The following is a 22,966-nucleotide window of genomic DNA, read 5'->3' on the forward strand; positions in this document are numbered from 1 at the left end:
GGTTCCAGAGATTCGGGGCCACCACAGAGAAGGCTCTTCCCCTGGGGCCCGCCAACCGACATTTAGTTGACGGGACCCGGAGAAGGCCGACTCTGTGGAACCTAATCGGTCGCTGGGATTCATGCAGCAGAAGGCGGTCTTGGAGATATTCTAGTCCGATGCCATGAAGGGCTTTATAGATCATAACCAACACTTTGAATTGTGACCGGAAATTGATCGGCAACCAATGCAGACTGCGGAGTGTTGGTGTAACTTGGGCATTTTTGGGAAAGCCCATGTCTGCTCTCGCAGCTGCATTCTGCACGATCTGAAGTTTCCGAACACTTTTCAAAGGTAGCCCCATGTAGAGAGCGTTACAGTAGTCGAGCCTCGAGGGGATGAGGGCATGAGTGACTGTGAGCAATGAGTCCCGGTCCAAATAGGGCCGCAACTGGTGCACCAGGCGAATCTGGGCAAACGCCCCCCTCGCCACAGCTGAAAGATGGTTCTCTAATGTGAGCTGTGGATCGAGGAGGACGCCCAAGTTGCGGACCCTCTGTGAGGGGGTCAATAATTCCCCCCCAAGGGTGATGGATGGACAGATGGAATTGTCCTTGGGAGGCAAAACCCACAGCCACTCCGTCTTATCTGGGTTGAGTTTGAGTTTTAGACTTTTCTTGCATCCGAAAATGTATTAACCTCCATTAAGAAGGAGTCTATTATACAGTAGAGGAGTTACTGTTCCAGGAGTGGGTTCCACCTACCTTTGCCACCAGTTCACATTGCAACAGGGGACAGGCGGGAGGGTCCTTTTCAAGCAGCAGCAGAGGAAAAACCTTTCAAACAGTAAAAAAAGAAAATTTAACACCCCCCCCCCCCAAAAAAAAAAGAGATGGCAGCACCCACGGACTGGCACCAACCAAACCGGATCTGTGATGACATTGTAACATCACCAGCTGATCGGTACCGGTTCAGATAATACGGTCTTGGAGGAACCCGCCCCTGGAGCATTCTGATTATGGTCATAGGTTCTCTTGACTCTTTGGAATATTGTAGATCTTTCTTGGTTGAATTTTGCTTTGTACTCTAGTCTTCAGTGTATTTTTTTAATAGGCTTCTTAGAATGGGTACTGAATGGCTTACAAGATTTTTATTTACCTAGTAGTGAAAGTCACTGGAACTCTTCTTATTCCACTATGTCCACGTTCCCATATGTCCTTTTTAACATGTTTTCCTTTGACATGGTTTTCACATATACGTATTCATGTATTTATGTGATGGATTATACAGAGCAGAATGCTTCCAGTTTATTTGATGATATAGAGATCTGGATGTATTTTTATTATCTACATGAGTATACATGTAATGAAGCACTATTCTGAGTTTCTAGAATAACTAAAAATAAAGTATTAACTAAATTATGTTTACAGGGAGAAAAGGGCTTTCCTGGTTACCCTGGTCTACCAGGTCAGATGGGCTACCATGGCCCAGAGGGTCCTCCTGGACCACAAGGACCTAAGGTATTTACAAGCTACTCTGATTGCATATCATTGAGTGAATGACTGATGATTTAAATAATGCTGAAAAGTAAATGTTTCAGTACTCATAGTTCATTGCCCAAACCACAGGGAGGAATCAATTAGGGAACCCCTATTGGATGCAAGAGGACAAAGTCTTGCCCCCCTGCACTTGAATGCCATTGGACCTTATTTAGTCTGGCCCAGGGACATGCTTGGAATCTGAGAAAATTTGCTCAATTAATAAACAAATATATTAAAGACTGAATTTTAAGTAGCTAGCTTATGAATGAACCACATGAACTATTTAACATCAAAAAGCAGGTTTGGTATCCATTAAAAGTTGTTGTATACAGTAGTCCCTCGCTATACCGCGCTTCACCTACTGCGGCTTCACTTCATCGCAGGTTTCTGAGGAAGTCGATCGGCAGATTTAAACAGCCCGCCGAACTCGATCGGCAGGTTTTTTTAAAAAAAAATTAAAATCTAAAATTGTAAATACTGTATTTAAATACTGTATCTAAAATAAATACTGTGTGGGAAGGGTTTATAAACACTCAAAACAATGAAAACTTACCAAACAATTACAATATAAATACTTAAATAAGTACTATCAGTCGATAAATTCCCCATCGCGGATTTCACCTATCGCGGCCAGGTCTGGAACGTAACACCAGCGACAGCTGAGGGACTACTGTAGTTCTAAAATAGAGGGCATTTTCTGATTATGTAAATTTAATTTTATTACAGAACATTTTTTGCGTTGCAAATCCTTTGCCCTGTTGTCTCTAAGTTTCACAAAAGTCCTATAAGTAATCTTAAATAATTAAAATGGGAGATCCATTGTTCCCAACCTGTACAGGAAAAAAAGTTGAGGTGATAGATAGCATCCTAAGGGATTTAGAGAACAAACATGGATTTTTATTATTTAAATGTTTAAATGTTTTTGGTTATTCTGATTGGTAATTTTGGTCTTACAATACCTAGCTGGCAAATGAGTTTAGAACGGAACATAAAAAAGTACCTGAATTGCATATTTGAGCTTTCTGCATAAAGATAATATTTTAATCTAATTAATTCTACTTTCCTTTGCTTTCTAGGGTTTTTCAGGACCCATAGGTTCTGCTGGAGCTAAAGGTTCAAGGGTTGGTTTTTTATTATACTATATTAAAAATAATAATCAGCATTTAAAAATAATTGGCACAATACTACTCTCATAATATCCTTCTATTCTCTTATTGATATATTCTACTTTTTAATTTTTACTTCTATTCTTTCTCTAATATATTTTACTCAAGTATAACCTCTATAAACTTCATTGTGTATTATTGTGCATTGGACAAAATAAATAAAATAAAATAAAATAAATAAATAAATAAATATCAAAAGTTGATGACATTCCATTCCTTGTAATGGAACATGCTGTTAAATTGTAGCAAACTAAAACCTAAACACAATATAATCAGTAGTGGGCTGCAGCTGGTATGGGGCAATACAGCGTCCTGCTAGCGAAAATAGAGCTGGGCGCGCAGCTCAAACTGACCAGCAAGTGCGTGTTTGCGTCAGCACAAGATTTGGCTTTTGCACATGCGCCAGAAGTGAAATCTTGTGCAAGGATGCGCCTGTGAGTGGGATTTTGGCAACTTTTGCTAATTTTTCACATGTGCAGAAGCAAAAATATTGGTGAAAATCACCGAACTCTCACTCGCGTGCATGTCCTCACTTAAGATTTCGTTTCTGGTGCATGTGGAGAAGACGAATCTCGCGCCAACATGTGCCCGCCCACCTGCCTGATGCCCATGTGCCCGCACCGATCACCAGGAGAGTTCCAGAAGTACCAGCAATGAGGAACCCTTCACTGAGTATAATGTTTCCAAAGGAAGAAATGGTGGAGTCACAGATGGTGCTGCAAAAGCAGAGCCAGTGACTATGGCAAATAATAAAGAGCTGGTGAATAGAACATCTCTGTGAAATCTCTCTGGATAAGAAAATTGGAGATCATTCACAGGCACTCCAAACAGTGGCTCTTTATCAGATGACTGCAGTTGTCCCTGGAAGGTTTGACTGCCATGGGAGATGACAGCCATTTTGCTTGCAACCTCAATTGGCACCTTTTAAAGGATTCTAATTTTTTTTAATAATAATTGGAATGAATAAACTCTCTGTTTAATATATAGGTGATCCTCAACTCATGATCACAATTGAGCCCAAAATTTCTGTTGATAAGTGAGATAATTGTTAATTTTACAATCTTTCTTGCCACAATTGTTAAGTGAATCACTGTAGCTGTTAAGCTAGTGACACGGTTGATAGGTGAATCTGGGTTCCTCATTAAGTTGCTTGTCAGAAGGTCATAAAATGTGTTCACATGACCTGAAGTCACTGCAGTTGTCATAAACATGGATCAGTTGCCAAGCAGCTGAACTTTGATGTGACCATGGGGATGCCGCCCCGAGTCTGCGGAGAGGGGCGGCATACAAATCTAAATAATAAATAAATAAATAAAAATAAATGCTGTAATGGTTGTAAAGTGTGAAAAACAGTCATAAGTCACTTTTTTCAGTGTCGTAACTTCAAGTGGTCAGTAAAGGAACTGCTGTAGGTCAAGGACTACCTGTACTTGAAAATCCAATGATTAAGTTTTACATTCATTCTTAGTGCAATTTCCCCCCCCCCCCTCTTCTTTCTTTCTTTTATCCTCAGGGTAAGCCAGGAGTTCCTGGTTACTCTGGTCCTCCAGGTCTTCCAGTAAGTATAGTAACATTTATTTAATCAATCTTAGTTAAGCATCTTGTGATATTTATTTCTAACTTTTCAGAAGAATATATGTATTACTGTATTTTTTGGAGTATAAAATGCACCATTTTACACACACACACACACACACACACACACACACAAAAAAGGGTGAAAACCTGGGTGTGTCTTATACACTGAATGTAGCCCCACCCAGCCATCCTCACCCTTTGGCCTCTGCCTCCCAGCAATTTACCTCCTTGCAGCACAGGGAAGAGCCTGTTAAGCCAAACAACTCACCATCAGCTTCTGACAGCTGATTTGAGGCTACAGACAGTGCTAAACTGAAACTAGTTGCAAGTAGACAAATTGAGAGGGAGAGACAGAATGTTATTTTCTTGTGCTAATCAATTGCTGAATCTGGATGCAAGGAGGTAAGTCAATTGCTATAAATGTCTGTTATTATTGTTCTAGACAACTTAACAAAATGAACAAGCTTTTTAATGCTTGATCTGAAGAGGCTCAGTGCTATTGTATCGTCTTTTAAATAATATAGAATAACGTATAGTTTCAGAAAGCCACATAAATTTTAATGGCTCTGTACAAGTATAGTCTGAAATGTAACAGTGTCCTGTTTAGTATTAAGATAAGATAAATCCTGACTTAGTCGTGTTTGGAGTAGATCTATTTAAATAATTGGGAGGAGTTAGTGTGATTACATTTAACAAAACTTACTGGCATTAATATACTGCCATAATATATTTTGTTATTTTTATGGGTCAGGCTCACTTGCCCAGAAATTCACAGCAAACAGTGTATACCATCTGGGCTGTTTGCTGTCTGGCAAATTGTTGGATGGCAGAAGCCTTTTATCCTTGTTATCCTTCCCCAAAACTAAGGTGTGTCTTATACTCCGAAAAATACAGTACATCCAACTTTTGTAAGCCAACTGCTTGCCAAAGTCAAAAGTATAATCTGAGTTCTTTGAAATGGTATTAATGGTTACTTTGACAATCTTGTAAATACTTTCAGGGTGAACATGGAAATGTTGGCCCTCATGGAGCTCCAGGTATACCAGGATGCAATGGAACAAAGGTAAGGATAAAACAGAAATTAATAGCATTACATTAAGATGCAAGTTGTAAAATAAGTAAAACATTAGCTCTAATGCATGCGTAATAGGATGTACACGTGGAGTAAGAGAGCATTCTACCTAGAGACCCTTGAGAGAGCCTTTCTTGCCATCTTCTCTTTCTCTTTCATCCAGGGTGAGCCAGGTTTTCCAGGAACCTTAGGACAGGGGGGACTTCCAGGATTACCAGTAAGTTTTGGTGAAATATGCCATTTAAGAAATTCATGATGGATGGATGGATGGAGGGAGGGAGGGATGGATGGAGGGATGGATGGAGGGATGGGTGTGTGCGTGTATATGTGTAAATATAACTACATATATGTGTGTGTGTGTGTGTGTGTGTGTGTACTGTGTTGTGTGTACTGTGTTGCCCCTTGCCATCTGACCTGATTTCCAGCTCTGTCTCCCTAACCTTAACCAGATGAAATGGTATTTTCAGGAGAGGCCTTATTTTCGAGGGAGGTCTTATTTTCAGGAAAAGATGATACTGTATATTTATATAAATATTGATATCTCTAGAGATAGATAGAGATAGAGATAAATAGAGATAAAGGTTTCTACCGGTATATCTGCCTGCCTGCCTGCCTGCCTGGCCTGCCTGCCTGCCTGCCTGCCTGCCTGCCTGCCTGCCTGCCTGGCCTGCCTGCCTGCCTGCCTGCCTGGCCTGCCTGCCTGCCTGGCCTGCCTGCCTGCCTGCCTGGCCTGCTTGCCTATCATACTGAACCTTATATAACAAAGCAATACATGATCAAGAATATATAAATAATAAGATCCAAGATACAGGAAGCAAAAATAAACAGATATGAACTGCTGGAATCAAAGACCGAAGCCAAAAAAACACATTGAGAAATAAAATATTGTACAATTTCTCTGAATATAAGAATGGAAGACACTTTATGAAACCCTAGAACAGAGGTGGGGGACTATGGCCCCTTTATGACTTGTGGACTTCAACTCCCAGAATTCTTGAGCCAACCCTGAATGAAGTGAGGTGAACAGGTTTGGGGGTATCAAGGAGAAAATTGACAGAAGCCTTCATACTGTTCATAATGCCATTGTTAGGATAATTGTTTACTTCTGACCAGTTAGAAATATAGAATTAATTAGACAGTGGTTTATTTTTCTCATTTCATATAGTTTTGTCATTTCTAATGGTCTTTTTCAGCAATTGGAGCTACTTGGAAATTTTAAATATTTCACTGGATATCTATGTCCCTATTTTAGAAATATGCATTTATTTTCTTCATTTGATGGTTTTATAATGTGTTTCTCTCCGTTTAGGGTTCTAAGGGTGTCAAAGGAGAAAAGGTAAGATAATGATCTACAGTAGACTAGGAACATTCTTAACTAGAATGAGTCCACAACCCTTAACTAGAATGAGTCCACAATAATGATATGAGCCTATCCTCCCTTATGTGGGATTGACATTGCATGAAATTGTAGGTTTGTTGGGATTGAGTTGCATGTAGTGATACTTTTTGTTGGGACATTCACAATCCATGGTTTGTCGCTGAAATATTGGGACACTGTTGGGAAATTTCTCTTTAGTATTAGATTGCTCGCTCCTTGATTAGTTAGTTAACCATAAGTTAGTTCTTTCCTATCATCTAATTACCATCAAATAGTTAATTAAATATGTTTGCTACATTTAATTCTGTCATTCTGATCAATGGAATGTTTCTCCCCCCCCCCCCAAATTTAATACTTAAGGGAGCTTCTGCAAAAGGAGTCTATCTAGATTACAGTTCTTCTCAAGGTAATCCTGGATTGCCAGGAGTACCTGGATCTCAGGTAAGCTTTAAATATATCTTGTGAAAAATAATGGTATTAAAAATAAAGAAATATATTCAGTTTAATTTAAATTGGAAATCACAGAATCTTTAATTAAACTAGAATCATATTATATAATGCAAATCAGGATCACTGAAGTCAGGAGCTATTGTGTTTATTAATCATGTATCCAAAAAAAAGAATGACACCAGGTATACATTTCATAGGCCCAATGGAAGGAAGGAAGAGAAAATTTGGTCCCTAGTCTAAAAATGCTTTGCCATTGTAGGTGATCACTACACTATCGAATTATAATGATAGCAATTTTATAAACTACCAGTCTTCAACCTCATACTTTCAGGGTATTTGGGACTCCAATTCTGAAAATATTTTTCACTTTAAATAAAACTTCAGAATCACTAGAATACAATAATCACACATAGCACCAAGCTGTTCTATGATCATTGGGGTTTACAAATTTACTTTGTACATTGGATGTAAACATATCACATTACACTTAGTGCTGTTGGCATTCCCAGTTTTAAATCTGGTTTCTTTCATTAAAAAAATATTTCCTCTTTTGCTTTCGATATTTGCTATAGTCTAAGTTGAAAAGTTGGATATTATGGTCTTGGTTAAAATGTTTGGAAAAGATTGGCAAGAAGACTGGATAAATATAAAGGGATTTTGGGGTTAAAGTCAATGTCAGTCCTTGATAGGTTGTACTTTAAAATCCTATTACTGGGCAATAAACAAATTATTCCTTAGTGGAATGATAAATTCACTTCATATATTAATTAAGCTGAATATACAGTGTGTTAATGGGAAAGAAAAAACAAGAATATTAATGACTGATATAAATGTTACTTATCTCTTAAAGGGTAACCCAGGACTTCAGGGATTACCTGGGACAATTGGACCACAAGGCCTGTCAGGTTTTCCAGTAAGAAATTTTAAAATTGTTTGTAGAAGTTTAAATAGAATGTTAGCTTTTATTCTACTTGGAAGCTGAATGTATTATTTTGTTATCTCGAAGATACTTTTTTATATTTTTATTTACATACTTTTACATAGCTTTTAGGCAAAGCTTCATTGGTATGTTAGAGCTTAGCCAATTCTTCTCACATCTTCTTCCTTTCTTATCAGAATGCTATTGTCCCATTTGCCTGGGAACACTTTCTTATATGGGGAACTATTTTTTATTTTGTCTTCTTATGGTATCTTACTACAAGCTGCATAAACAAAATCTTCCTAAGCAAATTGTTTTACTTTTAGGTCTACTTTGAGTGGTTCTTGAGAATTTCTTCACTTTCACATCAATTCACATAACAAGACATGATGTTTTGTATTATCTGTGATATTATATATTAATGCATGATATGCTAATGACAATTTATTGGCTTGTTTTTATTAAATGCATATACTGCCACATCTTGCAATTCCTAAAGGTTTACAATAATGGAAAATATTTGAAATTTTTCAATTGATGCTAAACGTAAATTAAAACATATTACATAACCTGGTCTACATCAAAAACCATTCCAAGATATATTAGAATAATTCTCTTTTCACTAGTTTCTGGGAAGTTATTAAGAATGAAGCCAATCTCATTTCCAGGAAGAAGCCATTCCAGAGAACTAGGGCTATAAAGGAGAAACTTGTCTTCACTTCTGGAATATTTCTTGGGGAATGAACCTAGATGCCAATCTATATAAAATTTCATAGATTAAAAGCAGAATCTTGAATCCTTCTGATACCAGTTGGTGTTGCATGGTGATAGTATCAGGTGTATGATAAAATATGAGAAATATGAAAATTCCCATAGAGAGTGCATTTCAATAGTCTAAATCAGTAGTGGGTTCCACTTACCTTTGCTATTGGTTTGGGAATGGGAGTGCCTAGGCACACATGCTTTGCGGGCATGCAATACTTCTGTGCCTGCGCATAAGCTTCTTAGCATTTTTTATGATGTTCAGGTGGGTGGGTGGAGCTTCCCGCCACTGCCACTACCGGTTCACTGAACCGGTGCAAACCCACCACTGGTCTAGATCAAAACTATTAGAAGACTGCATGAATCACTGAAGCAAGTAGGTTCAAGTAGACCCACAGCTACTCAATTTCCTGGCTTTTAACTTTGCCTGTTCTTCCCGCAGTAACCTCTGGTCCAGAGAGCATATTTAATGAGTTCATCAATTAATGTGGTAATAGATAGCACCTATATTCTAACACTTCCAGTAAACTATTGTAAAGGAAATATTAACATTTGCAATTTTTCTTATTTGTTATTTTCAAACAAGTACCGTATTTTCCGGCGTATAAGACGACTGGGCGTATAAGACGACCCCCTAACTTTCCAGTTAAAATATAGAATTTGAGATATACTCGCCGTATAAGGCTACCCCTCTTCTGTACATCATAGACCTGACTGAGTCTAGGTCTATGATGTACTTGCATTGAGAAAAAAATCATTTCTGAACATGATAACACAATATTTTAATTACTAATGATGAAGATCTTATTGTTAAAATTATGAATGAATTATTTAGAGAGAGAGAGCCAAGTGGGAGCACTCTTCTGTCTATCTCTCCATATGTCTCTGTCTATCTGTCTTGTCTGCCTCTCATATTTCTCCTCACCACAATTAAGTTTATTATTATAACTCATCATAATTTGTCAACACAAAAAGGTGAACCTGGCTATTTTCCTTTCTCCTACCATCTATTCTGCAGGTATCTTTCAGTCTAACATGCAGCATGCTGACACCTATGTGAGAATCTATTATGGAATGAGAATCTGTATGTGATATCATGATATCGCAATCCAAACAGCCCATCCATTTTTTCCTCTTTCCGCACTTGTCTTTATCCTCTTGCAATGTCACTTAAACAGATTTTAACTTGTCGGGTTTACCATTAGTGACCCTGCCAATTTTCAGTACTGTGCAGTGTGCTATGATACAGAGCAGGGTGAATAATATGACCTCAGCTTTTAAAGTTATTTTAAAATGTTGCCTAAGAAATATGAAAAGATGATTCTTTTTGGAGGAAAAGTACATTTTCAATGGTTAAACATAAGAACAAATACAAACAGGCAGAAATAAATGCATCCAGTTTAACATTCAATCATTTCCCTGGCTCTTTTTATTGAAATGAACAAGTTCATACATTCAATTTTGCAACCACTAATAATGTTGGTCAAGTAGGTACAAAAATACCTGGGGAAAAGATCAAAGTCTTTCTCTCTCCCCCTCTCTCTCCCTCTCTTTCTTTCTTGCTATCTCTCTTTCTCTCTTTTTTTTTGCTTTCTCTCTTTCTCTCCCCCCCTCTCTCCTTCTCTTACTATCTCTTTCTCTCTCTTTCTGTCTCCCCTCTCTCCCTCTCTCTCTCCCTCTCTTGCCATCTCTTTCTCTCCCTCTCTCTTTCTCTCTCCCCCTCTTTTGCTCTCTCTTTCTCTCTTTCTTTCCCCCCTCTCTCCCTCTCTCTTTCTCTCTCCCTCTGTTGCTATCTCCCCTCTATCTTTCTCTCCCTCTCTTGCCATCTCTTTCTCTCCCTCTCTCTTTCTCTCTCTCCCTCTCTTGCTATCTCTTTCTCTCTTTCTTTCCCCCCTCTCTCCCTCTCTCTTTCTCTCTCTCCCTCTGTTGCTTTCCCCCCTCTATCTTTCTCCCTCTCCCTCTCTTGCTATCTCTTTCTTTCTCTTTCTGCCCCCTCTCCCTCTCTCTTTCTCCTTCTCTTTCTCCCTCTGTTGCTATCCCCCCTCTCTCTTTCTCTCTGTCCCTCTGTTGCTAACCCCCCCCCTCTCTCTCCCTCTCTTGCTATCTCTTTCTTTCTCTTTCTGCCCCCTCTCCCTCTCTCTTTCTCCTTCTCTTTCTCCCTCTGTTGCTATCCCCCCTCTCTCTTTCTCTCTGTCCCTCTGTGGCTAACCCCCCCTCTCTCTCCCTCTCTTGCTATCTCTTTCTCTCCCCCCCTCTCTCACGGAACTGAGGCACGGACGGCGGCGTGTGGGCGAGCCTGCGCTTTGCGCAGGCTCGCCCAGCTGGGAGGCGGTGTTCGCGCCCCCCCAGCTGAAACTGACGTCCGGCCGGAGCGATTCTTCCCCGGCCGGACAGGCAGCGTTTGAGCGAGCCTGCGCTCCGTTCAGGCTCGCCCAGCTGGGAGGCGGTGTTCGCGCCCCCCCAGCTGAAACTGACGTCCGGTCGGGGCGATTCTTCCCCGGCCGGACAGGCAGTGTGTGAGCGAGCCTGCGCTCCGTTCAGGCTCGCCCAGCTGGGAGGCGGTGTTCGCGCCCCCCCCAGCTGAAACTGACGTCCGGCCGGGGCGATTCTTCCCCGGCCGGACAGGCACGCTTGTGCTGCCGAAGGCAGCGTGTGGGCGAGTCTGAGCGGAGCGCAGGCTCGCCCAGCTGGGAGGCGGTGTTCTCGCCCCCCCCAGCTGAAACTGACGTCCGGCCGGGGCGATTTTTCCCCGGCCGGACAGGCACGCTTGTGCTGCCGAAGGCAGCGTGTGGGCGAGTCTGAGCGGAGCGCAGGCTCGCCCAGCTGGGAGGCGGTGTTCTCGCCCCCCCCAGCTGAAACTGACGTCCGGCCGGGGCGATTTTTCCCCGGCCGGACAGGCACGCTTGTGCTGCCAAAGGCAGCGTGTGGGCGAGTCTGAGCGGAGCGCAGGCTCGCCCAGCTGGGAGGCGGTGTTCTGGACCCCCCCCCAGCTGAAACTGACGTCCGGCCGGGGCGATTTTTCCCCGGCCGGACAGGCACGCTTGTGCTGCCGAAGGCAGCGTGTGGGCGAGTCTGAGCGGAGCGCAGGCTCGCCCAGCTGGGAGGCGGTGTTCTCGCCCCCCCCCAGCTGAAACTGACGTCCGGCAGGGGCGATTTTTCCCCGGCCGGACAGGCACGCTTGTGCTGCCGAAGGCAGCGTGTGGGCGAGTCTGAGCGGAGCGCAGGCTCGCCCAGCTGGGAGGCGGTGTTCTCGCCTCCCCCCCAGCTGAAACTGACGTCCGGCAGGGGCGATTCTTCCCCGGCCGGACAGGCACGCTTGTGCTGCCGAAGGCAGCGTGTGGGCGAGTCTGAGCGGAGCGCAGGCTCGCCCAGCTGGGAGGCGGTGTTCTCGCCCCCCCCCCAGCTGAAACTGACGTCCGGCAGGGGCGATTCTTCCCCGGACGGACAGGCACGCTTGTGCTGCCAAAGGCAGCGTGTGGGCGAGCCTGAGCGCAGCGCAGGCTCGCCCAGCTGGGAGGCGGTGTTCTCGCCCCTCCCAGCGATCGCAAATATCGGCGCCACTGTCCTATATCCGGCGTACAAGACGACCCCCCACTTTGGAAAAGATTTTCAGGGGTTAAAAAGTCGTCTTATACGGCGGAAAATACGGTAATATATTATTGTAATGCATTTATAACAAAAAAAAACCACTTTTATTTGTGTTTTGTACATTTTAGGGCACAGTAGGAAGAGCAGGACCTCAAGGGCCCAAGGTATTGTTAGAGTTTTGATATAAAGGAACAATTCAAATAATTATCCTAGCATCATTTATTCATGGTGTCACTGTTGTTTTATATTTTGGAATGAATTTTAAATGAAGATTTTGCTTTCTAGGGTATCATGGGTATTAATGTTATTGGATTCAAAGGAATAAAGGTAAGTATACATCATTCTGTCACTCTTATTATAATTAAACAAACATATTTCTATTTTTTTTTAGATTTCCCACTAATTGCACACTTATCAATATAACAGATTAACTCTTCTTCTTACAATCAGTTTCGTTTCTTCTGCAACATTATACACCTGCACAGGTAGTCCTCAATGTATGACCACAACTGAGACACATTTTTTGTTGCTAAGCAAGACAGTTGTTAAGTGAGTTTTGCTCCATTTGATGAATGACCTTCCTTATCACATTTGTTAAGTGAAACACTGAATTTCTTAAATTAATAACACAATTGTTAATGTGAACATGACTACCCCAATGTCTTTGCTTGCCAGAAGGGTGCAAAAGGCAATCATATGACTTCTGGGACACAGCAACAACCATCATTCCAATTTTGATTTTATGACCGTGGGGGTGCTATAATGGTTGCGGGAAAAGCAGTCAAAATTCACTTTTGTGTGTGTGTCATTATGACTTTGAACAATCACTAAACAAATGGTTCTAAGTTGAGGACTACCTGTATCCCATTATTAGAAATAGTAACAAAAAAAGGGGGAAAGGGGAGGCAGAGCAGGGCTGGGAAGTTATTGTTAATGAAATCCATCAGTCTGAAGCCGGAATGGAGTCAGTTCTAGAAGATCCCACAGCCTTGTAAAAGGGCAAAGGGAGATTTAGAAATAAGGTAGAAATTACATTCTTATGATATTATACTCCAACTATAGAGGAATGGTGGGTAGACATCTTTCAAGAGTTTAGATCAGGGGTTTCCAACCTTGGCAACTTTAAGCCTGGTGGACTTCAACTTCCAGAATTCCCCAGCCAGCTTTACCAGTCTTAAAGTTGCCAAAATTGGAGACCCCTGGTTTAGATTATATATTCACATAAATGGGTTTTGATTTGAACACCAGATACAATACAATAAACTTTTGCTATGAAGTTAATGTAGGGTTATTCCTGAAATAAATTATTACCATAACCAAGATATTTGTGGTAACCAAAAAGGTATATATAAACTAAAACATATATGGATCAAAGAAACTTCAGGCAACTATGTTAAAGTATTTAGCTAGATAAAATATCTCTTTGGTTTAAACTTAAATCCTTATCATTCTTTTGCCAAATTCTTTTCATAGTCAGTAGGCTATTTTATAGAGAATTAATTTTGAAGAACTTCAGAGCAACTGTCTAATTAAACTGAATTTGTGCAAATGAACTTTCTTTGAAATATATATTTTAATCACTACAACTGTAGGATAAGATTAGATATGATTTATTTAATGCAGTCAGTTACTATTTCCAATAAATGAAATACGGAGGAAATATTGTATAATATTGTTCTTTTTTATCCAATAAAAATAAAAATCAGCTTAAATGGAATCTATGAATTTTAGGAACTAGTAGCCTTTTTAATTTGATGATTAAAAACATTTGTCTACTGCTGTTCTCTAAGTATCATATTTTTTGGAGTATAAGATGCACTGGAGTATAAGACACACCTTAGTTTTGGAGGAGGAAGAGGGGGAGGAATTTACCTACCAGATATTCATCTGGCTAGCGTCCTGTGTCTGTTCAGCTTCAGCCAGTAATGGGCAGCCAAAAGTTTTACTGCCACAGTGTTGCTGTGGCTTATTTTGTGGGTGTGGCTTGATGGTCATGGACTGGGTAGGAGTGGCTTGCGGGCCATGTGAATGGTTAAGTCCTCGACTTACAGCCTCACCAGTGTCGCACTCTGGAGTGACAATATGCTTCGCGTTTCCTGCGTTCTCCTTCCTGGGTCACTCCCTGCCTCAGGCTAGGTAGCTAGGCAAATGCGTGCAAATCAAGCTGTTGAGAAAAGATGTGGGAGGAAGTGGGCCCCCTGCAACTCCTGCTGGTGCTGGTCTCCCTGCCTTTTTCTGAGGAGGAGGATGGGAGGGGGGATGGTCAGCTGGAGCTGGACACACAGTTTCATTTATGTTGTGAGCTGCCACGAGTCCTTGGAGAGGGGCGGCATACAAATCCAATAAATAAATAAATAAATAAATAAATAAATAAATTTCCACTGGTGGAACTGTGTTCCACCCCGTCCTGCTGCCCACCCCTGGCTACAGCACATTATTTTATCCCCTGCCTAGGGCTGAAAAAGCCTTTTTCAAAGAGAGTAGGAATGAAACCAAGCCTGCAAAGGCTTAGAGCAGGAAAAACTGCTTTGGAGGGAGTAGGAATAAAAAAAATGCAGCAAGCAAGAAAGATTGTTAGCACCACGTTAGGGATGCAAAAGCCTTTTTCAGAGATGAAAAGCAAGTCTGCAAAGATTTAGGGCTTGGCAAAACCTTCTTTGGAGGGAATAGGAAGCCAGGAAGATCATTAGCACCTAGTTAGGGCTGGGGAAAAAAAGCTTCAAAAAAGCCACATTCAAAGAATAAGATGCACCCAAATTTTCAGCCTCTTTTAGGATCTTATACTCTGAAAAATATGTAAGTTTCTTGAATGCTATTCTTTCACATACATCATGCTAAATCCCTTTATCATACATAGAAATAGTGAAGCATGGAATAAAAGCCTGTTTGATCAAGGAAATAGTTATTTGGGCATTCTGTGCCTCATAATCGCTAAAAACTTGCATCCAGGAAGCTCACAAGCAAATCATGAAGCCAATAAACCCTGTTTGTGTTTATTTATTTATTGGATTTGTATGCCGCCCCTCTCCGCAGACTCGGGGCGGCTAACAACAGTAATAAAAAACAGCATGTACTTGGTAGGCCTGCAGTCTCTTAACCAATGGTAGTTATCTTACATTAATTTCTATTAATTTATGAAGTCCATTTTAATAACACTTCTTGATTATTATTTCAGGGTGATTGTGGACTAAAAGGTCCTCCTGGACCATCTGGAACAGTTATTATAACATTAACTGGAGCAGAAAATACAACGGTAACAACATTATATTGTTAAGATTCAGTACAGTATGAGGTGCTGTATTTATATGGTTCTGTGCCTAAAGATATATTTTAATAAGTGGGATCTGGAATTAGAATTGGGTTGCTAATGAATGCTGTTTATCACCATTCAAGGAAAGGAAGGATCTTTTTCATCATATGAGGCTGTTGTACCTTACCAGGGTAACAATGGGACATGGAGTAGGACTGCTTTCAGCAACATTACCAGTACCCACCCACCCTCCCTTCTTTCCTATCAAAACAGGCTAAAAAGGGAATATAACTTCCCCTTCCTCTGAATGGAAAAGAATGAAAAGCTATTTAAGCTTAGCAAATGATGTTTTCTCTACAGTGGCCTACAGAGTTGGAAGGTGGCAAGAAACAATCTGGTATCAGACCATATTTTGAAGTATGGCTGTTAGAAAATACCATGTTTGAAGAAGAAAGATCATGAATGGGTATTGAATTTAAAGGACTAGATTCAAATGAACAATTGATGAGTTAGTGCAAATCACTTAATGCCCAGGGTATATGTAATTGATTGGATTTTAAGCCTGGGAACAAACTAGGAGTTATTCTTCTGTTGTTTAATATCCAGCAGAGGGAGGGAAAATGATGCTTGAATAGATTATCAGGAAGCAGGACACAAATTCTGAATTCCACTCTTTAAGAAAAAAAACAAACCTTCAGTGGTTCTCCCCTGCCATTTCTTCCTCCTCCCTGTCTGTTAGAAAAATAAAATAAAGAAGAAAATTCCTTTAAAAGGATGAAAATACTAACTTGGCTTCAGCTTTGATCTACAGAAAAAACTTTTTTATTATTTATGGGAAAGGAAGGGGGGATAGAAGATACCAGCGCTGCTGCTTGATAAGAGAAGGGTGAGAAACAGCAGAGAGAATAAAGAGTAACTTCAAGGCCTTTGTTACAGGGATTAAAAGGAGATAAAGGAGACCAAGGTTCCCCAGGAGATCCCGGACCCCCAGGAGAACCAGTAGGTTGTTCTTAATTGTTATCTCAGTTGCCACCTGAACTCTCCATAATAATATATTTTATATTTTCTTTTGTGAACTATCCATTGTGATCATATTTTTATTGTCATGACTTTGATCAAGCCAGAGACGATTATGAAAACACAGGATACACAGAATAAAGAATGTGCACCTGACTTTAGTTATCTGCATACTGCAAAATGAAAATGCAAACATTAAAATTACTTTTACCAAAACAAAGAACAAGGCAACCGAATCCCAAACACACAGTAATGGAAACAAAGAGGTGGAGGGAAACAAAGGAGGGAGAACAATGATACCAGCACATTCTTTTTCTTAAAAAATGTTGAATGATAAATGTTAATTAATATTTTATATATACACTGTTTGAATATTTCTGTGGAAGTGTCTTCTATTGTATGTCAATTCCTTCAAGAAGAAAAATTTGAAACACTTATTCAGAATTCTGAGAAATTAAATATTGCATTTTCTGTTGCAAGAAGTAATTAAAATTTATTAATAGAAGCATTTCTATTTTACAGATATTTTAATTCAGAAGTATTAATTCAGTTTTGCAACTTGTATGTTCAATGCTTTAACATGAATTAAAATATATTGTTTTGGGGGGAATCTCTTTAGGGTTTATATGGTGATTCCTATACTATAAAAGGAGACCCTGGAGACCCTGGTCATCAGGTATACATAATGCTTTTTGACAAATCTTTATGAAAACCACCCTGTTGTTGTGGAAACTGTTTTAAATCCCACATTTAAATTTATGTGTATAGTTGCCAATTTTGAATGCTCACCTTTTTATAAAAATGGAGAACATTGAACCTTCATTTCTATGTACAGTGGTACCTCATCTTACAAACGCCTATTCTAACAAACTTTTCAAGATAGGAACCCCGTGTTTAAGATTTTTTTGCCTCTTCTTCCGAATTATTTTTACCTTACGAACCCAAGCCGCTGCTGCTGGGATGAAGGGGTTTCTTTTTTCCCCCTTTTTTGAAGAAAGAAAAGGGAGGGGCGGCTTGGAGGGGGAAAGACTTTGCATTAACAAAAGTAGGAGAACAGCGTGCTTGCAGAGGTACTGAAAGGGTGTCTTTTGAAGAAAGAAAAGGGAGGGGTGCCCCCCTTGCCTTTCTTCCTTCCAACTCACCCTTTAGCCTAGCCTTGCTTCTTCCACACACACCCTTTAGCTGCTCCTCCCTGCCCTCTGTTCGCCTCCCTTCTAAAGTTTGGGATTTTCCTGAAGGATTTGCATGCATTATTTGCTTTTACATTGATTCCTATGGGAAACATTGTTTCGTCTTACGAAATTTTCACCTTACAATCCTCCTCCTGGAGCCAATTAAGTTCGTATCATGAGGTACCACTGTATTCCATTTATTAAATCATGCTTTATTAGATTCAGATAGTGTGCTTCAATACAAGTTTATATTATTAATTTACTTGTTTAGCAATAATAGTTATTATTAGTTATGCTATACTATATCACACTGTATGCTACTTATTGTTCCTTTTATTATTTCCTTTATTAGGGCAGGGCAGGGAAGAATGGTTCTCCTGGCTCTCCTGGTCTGCAGGTAACAAGAAAATATTGAAATTGCTTTATGTCATAAATGATAAGAATTATTATTAAATTTATTATTAGTTATTACATGCATATACTGCCCAACTCTTATGACTTTAAATTCTGAATGGATCCATAATAGCAATATTTCAGGCTTGGAAAAGCAGTGTACTACTGGCAAAAAAAAAGAGACAATGTTCAAACTATAGAGAGGTGAATTATTAAATACTAAGATCAGATGCAGAAAAGGGCTAAGTAGAAATGTGCGTATGGTTCAGTGAGATTGCAAAAATCTGCTCCTTTAGCAGATTTAATTGAGTGTCTTCCTTCCATTTCTTGGTATAATAATGCCATGGATTCTGGACTTTGGTGCTAATCCAAACTAAACTAATCTGGAATCTGAAAGAAACATATAGAAAACAAATAAATAAATAAAATCTAAAACCTAGAAGGAAATGTCAAAGAGCAAATCATTTGAAACATTAAATTCATAATAGAAGAGAAAATAAAATGGGAAACAAAAAAGCTAAAGAATGAAGTTCAAAGTAAATAATTAAAAGAAAATTGATCTGCCCAGTGTGGATTGTTTTTTGAAAGAAAAATGGCATTTAGAGTTTACAGTATGAGAATGTTACCCTCATTTAATACCTATTATATATTTCTGCAGGGAGAAAAAGGTGAAAAGGGTTGGCTAGGATTTCCTGGAAAAGTTGGAACTAAGGTAAGAGAAAGAGAGAGGGAGGGTTGGGAGGGAGAGATAAAGAGAGAGAGGGAGAATTTCCAATATTTTATTTCCCTGATCAAGCACTATTCAATAATTAGGATTTAATTGTTCATTACAGGTATAACTGTTCATTCCTGGATGATACAGTTAACCTTTTTTCCATTTATATGTCATAAAGAAGGAAATCTAGTACTCAATATAATTCTAGAATAGTAATTTGAAATAGTTTGCAAAGGACTGGATATAATAAATATCTCGATTTTACTCTTGTATACTTTCTCCATTATATAATATACTTTACTAGTAACTATTCTATAATGTTATTGATTTTTACCACAAGTAGTACAAAAATCTTTTACAGAAATAAATCTGCAACGAGACACGGCCATGTGGAAGGAAAACAAGTCATGAATATAATAACTGGTCACAGAAAAAAAGCAGTACAATATTCAGCCCAGAAGCATTTAGAAAAGTTCAAATTAAAATTGATTCGAATTGTTAAATATCAATTCTTTTAAACATGATTTTCAAATAGCCTCAAATTCTGTCACTTTTATAAACCCATTACTAGAAATTACAGTATTTTTCATAATTACTTCAACCTAAGTGGGGGTTTTTATGTTTTTACGCAGGGGATAAAAGGTGAAGTTGGTCCTATGGGAAAAGAAGGTCTAGTAAGTACTAATTGCACACACTGTAATATTTTGTTACAATAAGTTTCAAATCATGTATTTGTAATATTTTTAACTGCCCAAATTCATACAGACTCTGGATGGTGTAAGAAAATGCAACCCATATGAAACAATTAATAATAATAACATTTAACTAAACAAAACTGCCCAAACAAAACTGAAAAGTATAAACTCACTGGATTAGCATCAATGTAACTTTCTTTGTAAAAGTATGGAGAATTAGAACTTCTGAGGGTAACGTCTTGCGCATTATAAAGTGTAGGTCACCATTGAGAAGTCCTGCCATCTAATCCATGTCCATGAACTTCTCAGGCAGGGGGAAATGTTGAATAGGTCCTCCTTAAATGTCTGCTCTGAATTCTATTTTGGCTTCCTAATGCAAATGGTAAATAGTGCCTGAGATGAAGTTCTCCCTGTTTGTTTGAGCCTCAAAGCCATGAACTACCAGTAATTATTTTAGAGGAAATATAGTCCATCAAGAGTAACAACTAGGACTCTTGTATACTATCATTTGTTTTGTATTTGCATGAGTTGAACATGAATTCTTAGCAGTGCTTGGTTATTTCTATTGCCTCTATGCTCTAGATGTCTCTTCAGTCACTTGATTTCTCTTAACTACTACAAATTATGAATTATTATATAAAAACCTGTACTAAATAGATAAACATATACTTAGAAATGAACTGTTTGGAGATTGCTTTCTTCAGCTGTAAAGCCACAAAATAAAAAAATAGTATTTTTAGGAGTACCTGAAATTTATCCTAGTATAGTATTTTAGGGCATATACAGTGGTACCTCTACTTAAGAACTTAATTCGTTCTGTGACAAGTTTGTTAAGTAGAGAAGTTTGTAAGTAGAAGCAATTTTTCCCATAGGAATCAATGTAAAAGCAAATAATGTGTGCAAACCCATTAGGAAAGAAATAAAAGCTCGGAATTTGGGTGGGAGGAGGAAGAAGAGGAGGAGGACAGTCACTGCCCAGAGCGAAGGGAGCATTTCTTTTCTCTGGGCGCTGGCAGAGGTTTATTCCCTCTCCAAGCACCCAGAGAAAGGAAAATGCTTCATTCACTCTGGACTGCCAAAGCCTCCTTAAGTACCACCAAAAGGCTCCTCTGACAGCCCAGAAAAGCCCGAGATGGCCAGGATTAAAGGGGGAATGGCAGGAAACTGGCTGGGCCTTCATGCTGCTCTCAAATTTCCTGGGAATATTTTCCGGGCTCGGGTTCTTAAGTAAAAAATGGTACTTAAGTAAAGGCAAAAAAATCTTGAACACCTGGTTCTTATCTAGAAAAGTTCTTAAGTAGAGGCATTCTTAAGTAGAGGTACCACTGTATCTTAGAATATCACACAATTTATTATACCAGCTATTGTTGTTAATAAACAACATTCTTCTCCTCATTGTTGAACCTCTTTCCGTTTCTTTTTCTCTCCATTTTTTTTTGTCTTTTTAAGACTGAGTATTATGATGAAATGCCTGGAGCAAAAGGAAATAAGGGCTTCTTAGGATATCCAGGAACTAAAGGTCAGCGTGGACCAATAGGTAAGAGACTGTCAGTTTTAGGAGGAACTAGCCATGCTGCTCAGAAAAAAGCATCTTGAATGAAAACTATGACATTACAAAGTGGAAGGGAAGAAAAAAGAATACTCTTTAAATATTCTTTCCCAGTGTTATAAATGTTCATGCAATTTTAATTTAGGTTTCACACAGATGTTGTTTATATACATGGTGTTTCTGCGTGTGTGCATGTACGCATGTGTGTCAGCGGTGGGTTGTTCGCAGTTCAGCCCGGTTCTTAGAACTGGTAGCGCGGACAGTGGGAGGCTCCGCCCACCCACATGGGATGCTCCACCCATTCACACAACACACTCCACCCCCCTACCCAGGAGGCTTTGGCACAAGCGAACTGTTAGTAAAGGGTTTCAGAACCCACAACAGATGTATGTATCAGAAAAGAGGTTAGCATGAAACCAGTGATCTCTGTGCATAGATAGCAGACAGATTGTTCAGGATATACAATAGGTATAATATCAAAACTAATTTTGAGGTAGTTATTCTTAACAGTGTAAAAAAAGTTGAATAAATACAACAAAATAATACTTTGTGATTAAAATGTTAGGGACTGAACCTGGATCTACTTTTTTATATAAAATCCCTGTTGATTTCTGCAGGTATCTTAGATATGTACCAGTTTAGATTGCTGTCATGGGACAATTGAAAAACAATATCAATATTTCATTGATGTGAAATAATTATATTTTGCAGGACTACAAGGTCCCTCGGGTGCCATTGGAAGTCCAGGTATGTATATTACCCAAGGATAAAATGATCTCAGTAAAATAACTACTATGATTAAAATAGCAAGAGAAATTAAGTATTGTTATTTTTAAAGTTGCAATTGAATATTCATTGATATGCATATTACAAAAACAGACATAAAGTGCATTTTACCCAATTACCGTGGTTTAATAGGCAATTCAAGATCTGGTCTAAGAGGTGTGCCAGGTTCTCCAGGCCCCAAAGGACAGAAAGGAGAGAGAGGACAACCAGGAATCAATGCTATTGGATCACAAGGACATCCTGGATTTCCAGGCTCACCTGGACCAATAGGATCAGTAGGTCCTATAGGACAACCAGGTATAGAAATATTATTATATTATTATTGTAGGGTCAAGTAAAATCTGCCAAAATGTTGTACAACTGGCTCTCTGGCTATCTCCTCCCTTGCAGATCCCAGGGCATCCTTCGTTTACCAAAGAGCTCTGGGAAATGCAATGGGATAGTAGAAAGGATGGTTGGAGCAGAAGTGGAGCAACATAAGAGCCTACAACATATGGACAGCACAGTTTTCTTCCTTCTTCTGCCTGCCCATATGGTCAGATTGTCCCCCAGCAAAATAGTTTAGGGTGAATTTCTCCCTTTGGGCACCAGTGGGCATCAAAACTTCCTTTCAGCTACTGTTAAATTGATATAATTCTGCTAATCAAACCACTCGGGTTTGCTCAGGTTTGGATCCTTATGGGTGGGATTTAAAGGGCTGATTGGAGTTATGTTTTGCAATGTTATATGGAACTCATCTGGCCCTATCAGTTTGAAGGAAGTTGATAGGGTGTTTTGCTGGATAAACTACAAATCCTTATACTGTCTGACTTATGCACTTCTTTGCTTTTTTTGTAAAGTATATGGGGGTGTGGATCCAGGAGATAGTCAAAAATTATTGGTTATAAAAGCTACCTTGAAAGAGATAGTGGTACACCACTTCTGAAGAGATCCTCTTGAAGAGATATGACAATAAT

At 39.5% G+C, this 22,966-nt stretch overlaps 1 protein-coding gene across 2 annotated transcripts in view; it reads left to right on the top strand.

The window, feature by feature from the left end:
• Positions 1 to 22,966, top strand: part of COL4A3 (collagen type IV alpha 3 chain) — an 83,722-nt gene that overhangs the window by 17,733 nt on the left and 43,023 nt on the right. For both annotated transcript variants that reach the window (XM_070753333.1, XM_070753334.1), the window contains exons 3-21: positions 1,410 to 1,499; positions 2,597 to 2,641; positions 4,200 to 4,244; positions 5,265 to 5,327; positions 5,500 to 5,553; positions 6,646 to 6,672; positions 7,075 to 7,155; positions 8,015 to 8,077; positions 12,562 to 12,597; positions 12,719 to 12,760; positions 15,609 to 15,686; positions 16,620 to 16,682; positions 17,320 to 17,376; positions 18,225 to 18,269; positions 18,924 to 18,977; positions 19,613 to 19,654; positions 21,125 to 21,212; positions 21,936 to 21,971; positions 22,143 to 22,307. In XM_070753333.1, coding sequence (XP_070609434.1) covers positions 1,410 to 1,499; positions 2,597 to 2,641; positions 4,200 to 4,244; positions 5,265 to 5,327; positions 5,500 to 5,553; positions 6,646 to 6,672; positions 7,075 to 7,155; positions 8,015 to 8,077; positions 12,562 to 12,597; positions 12,719 to 12,760; positions 15,609 to 15,686; positions 16,620 to 16,682; positions 17,320 to 17,376; positions 18,225 to 18,269; positions 18,924 to 18,977; positions 19,613 to 19,654; positions 21,125 to 21,212; positions 21,936 to 21,971; positions 22,143 to 22,307 — 1,174 coding nt within the window. The remainder of the gene's footprint in view (positions 1 to 1,409; positions 1,500 to 2,596; positions 2,642 to 4,199; positions 4,245 to 5,264; positions 5,328 to 5,499; positions 5,554 to 6,645; positions 6,673 to 7,074; positions 7,156 to 8,014; positions 8,078 to 12,561; positions 12,598 to 12,718; positions 12,761 to 15,608; positions 15,687 to 16,619; positions 16,683 to 17,319; positions 17,377 to 18,224; positions 18,270 to 18,923; positions 18,978 to 19,612; positions 19,655 to 21,124; positions 21,213 to 21,935; positions 21,972 to 22,142; positions 22,308 to 22,966) is intronic.

The sequence above is a fragment of the Erythrolamprus reginae genome, chromosome 5 (genome assembly GCF_031021105.1).
Source record: "Erythrolamprus reginae isolate rEryReg1 chromosome 5, rEryReg1.hap1, whole genome shotgun sequence".
NCBI classification, from domain to species: domain Eukaryota; kingdom Metazoa; phylum Chordata; class Lepidosauria; order Squamata; family Dipsadidae; genus Erythrolamprus; species Erythrolamprus reginae.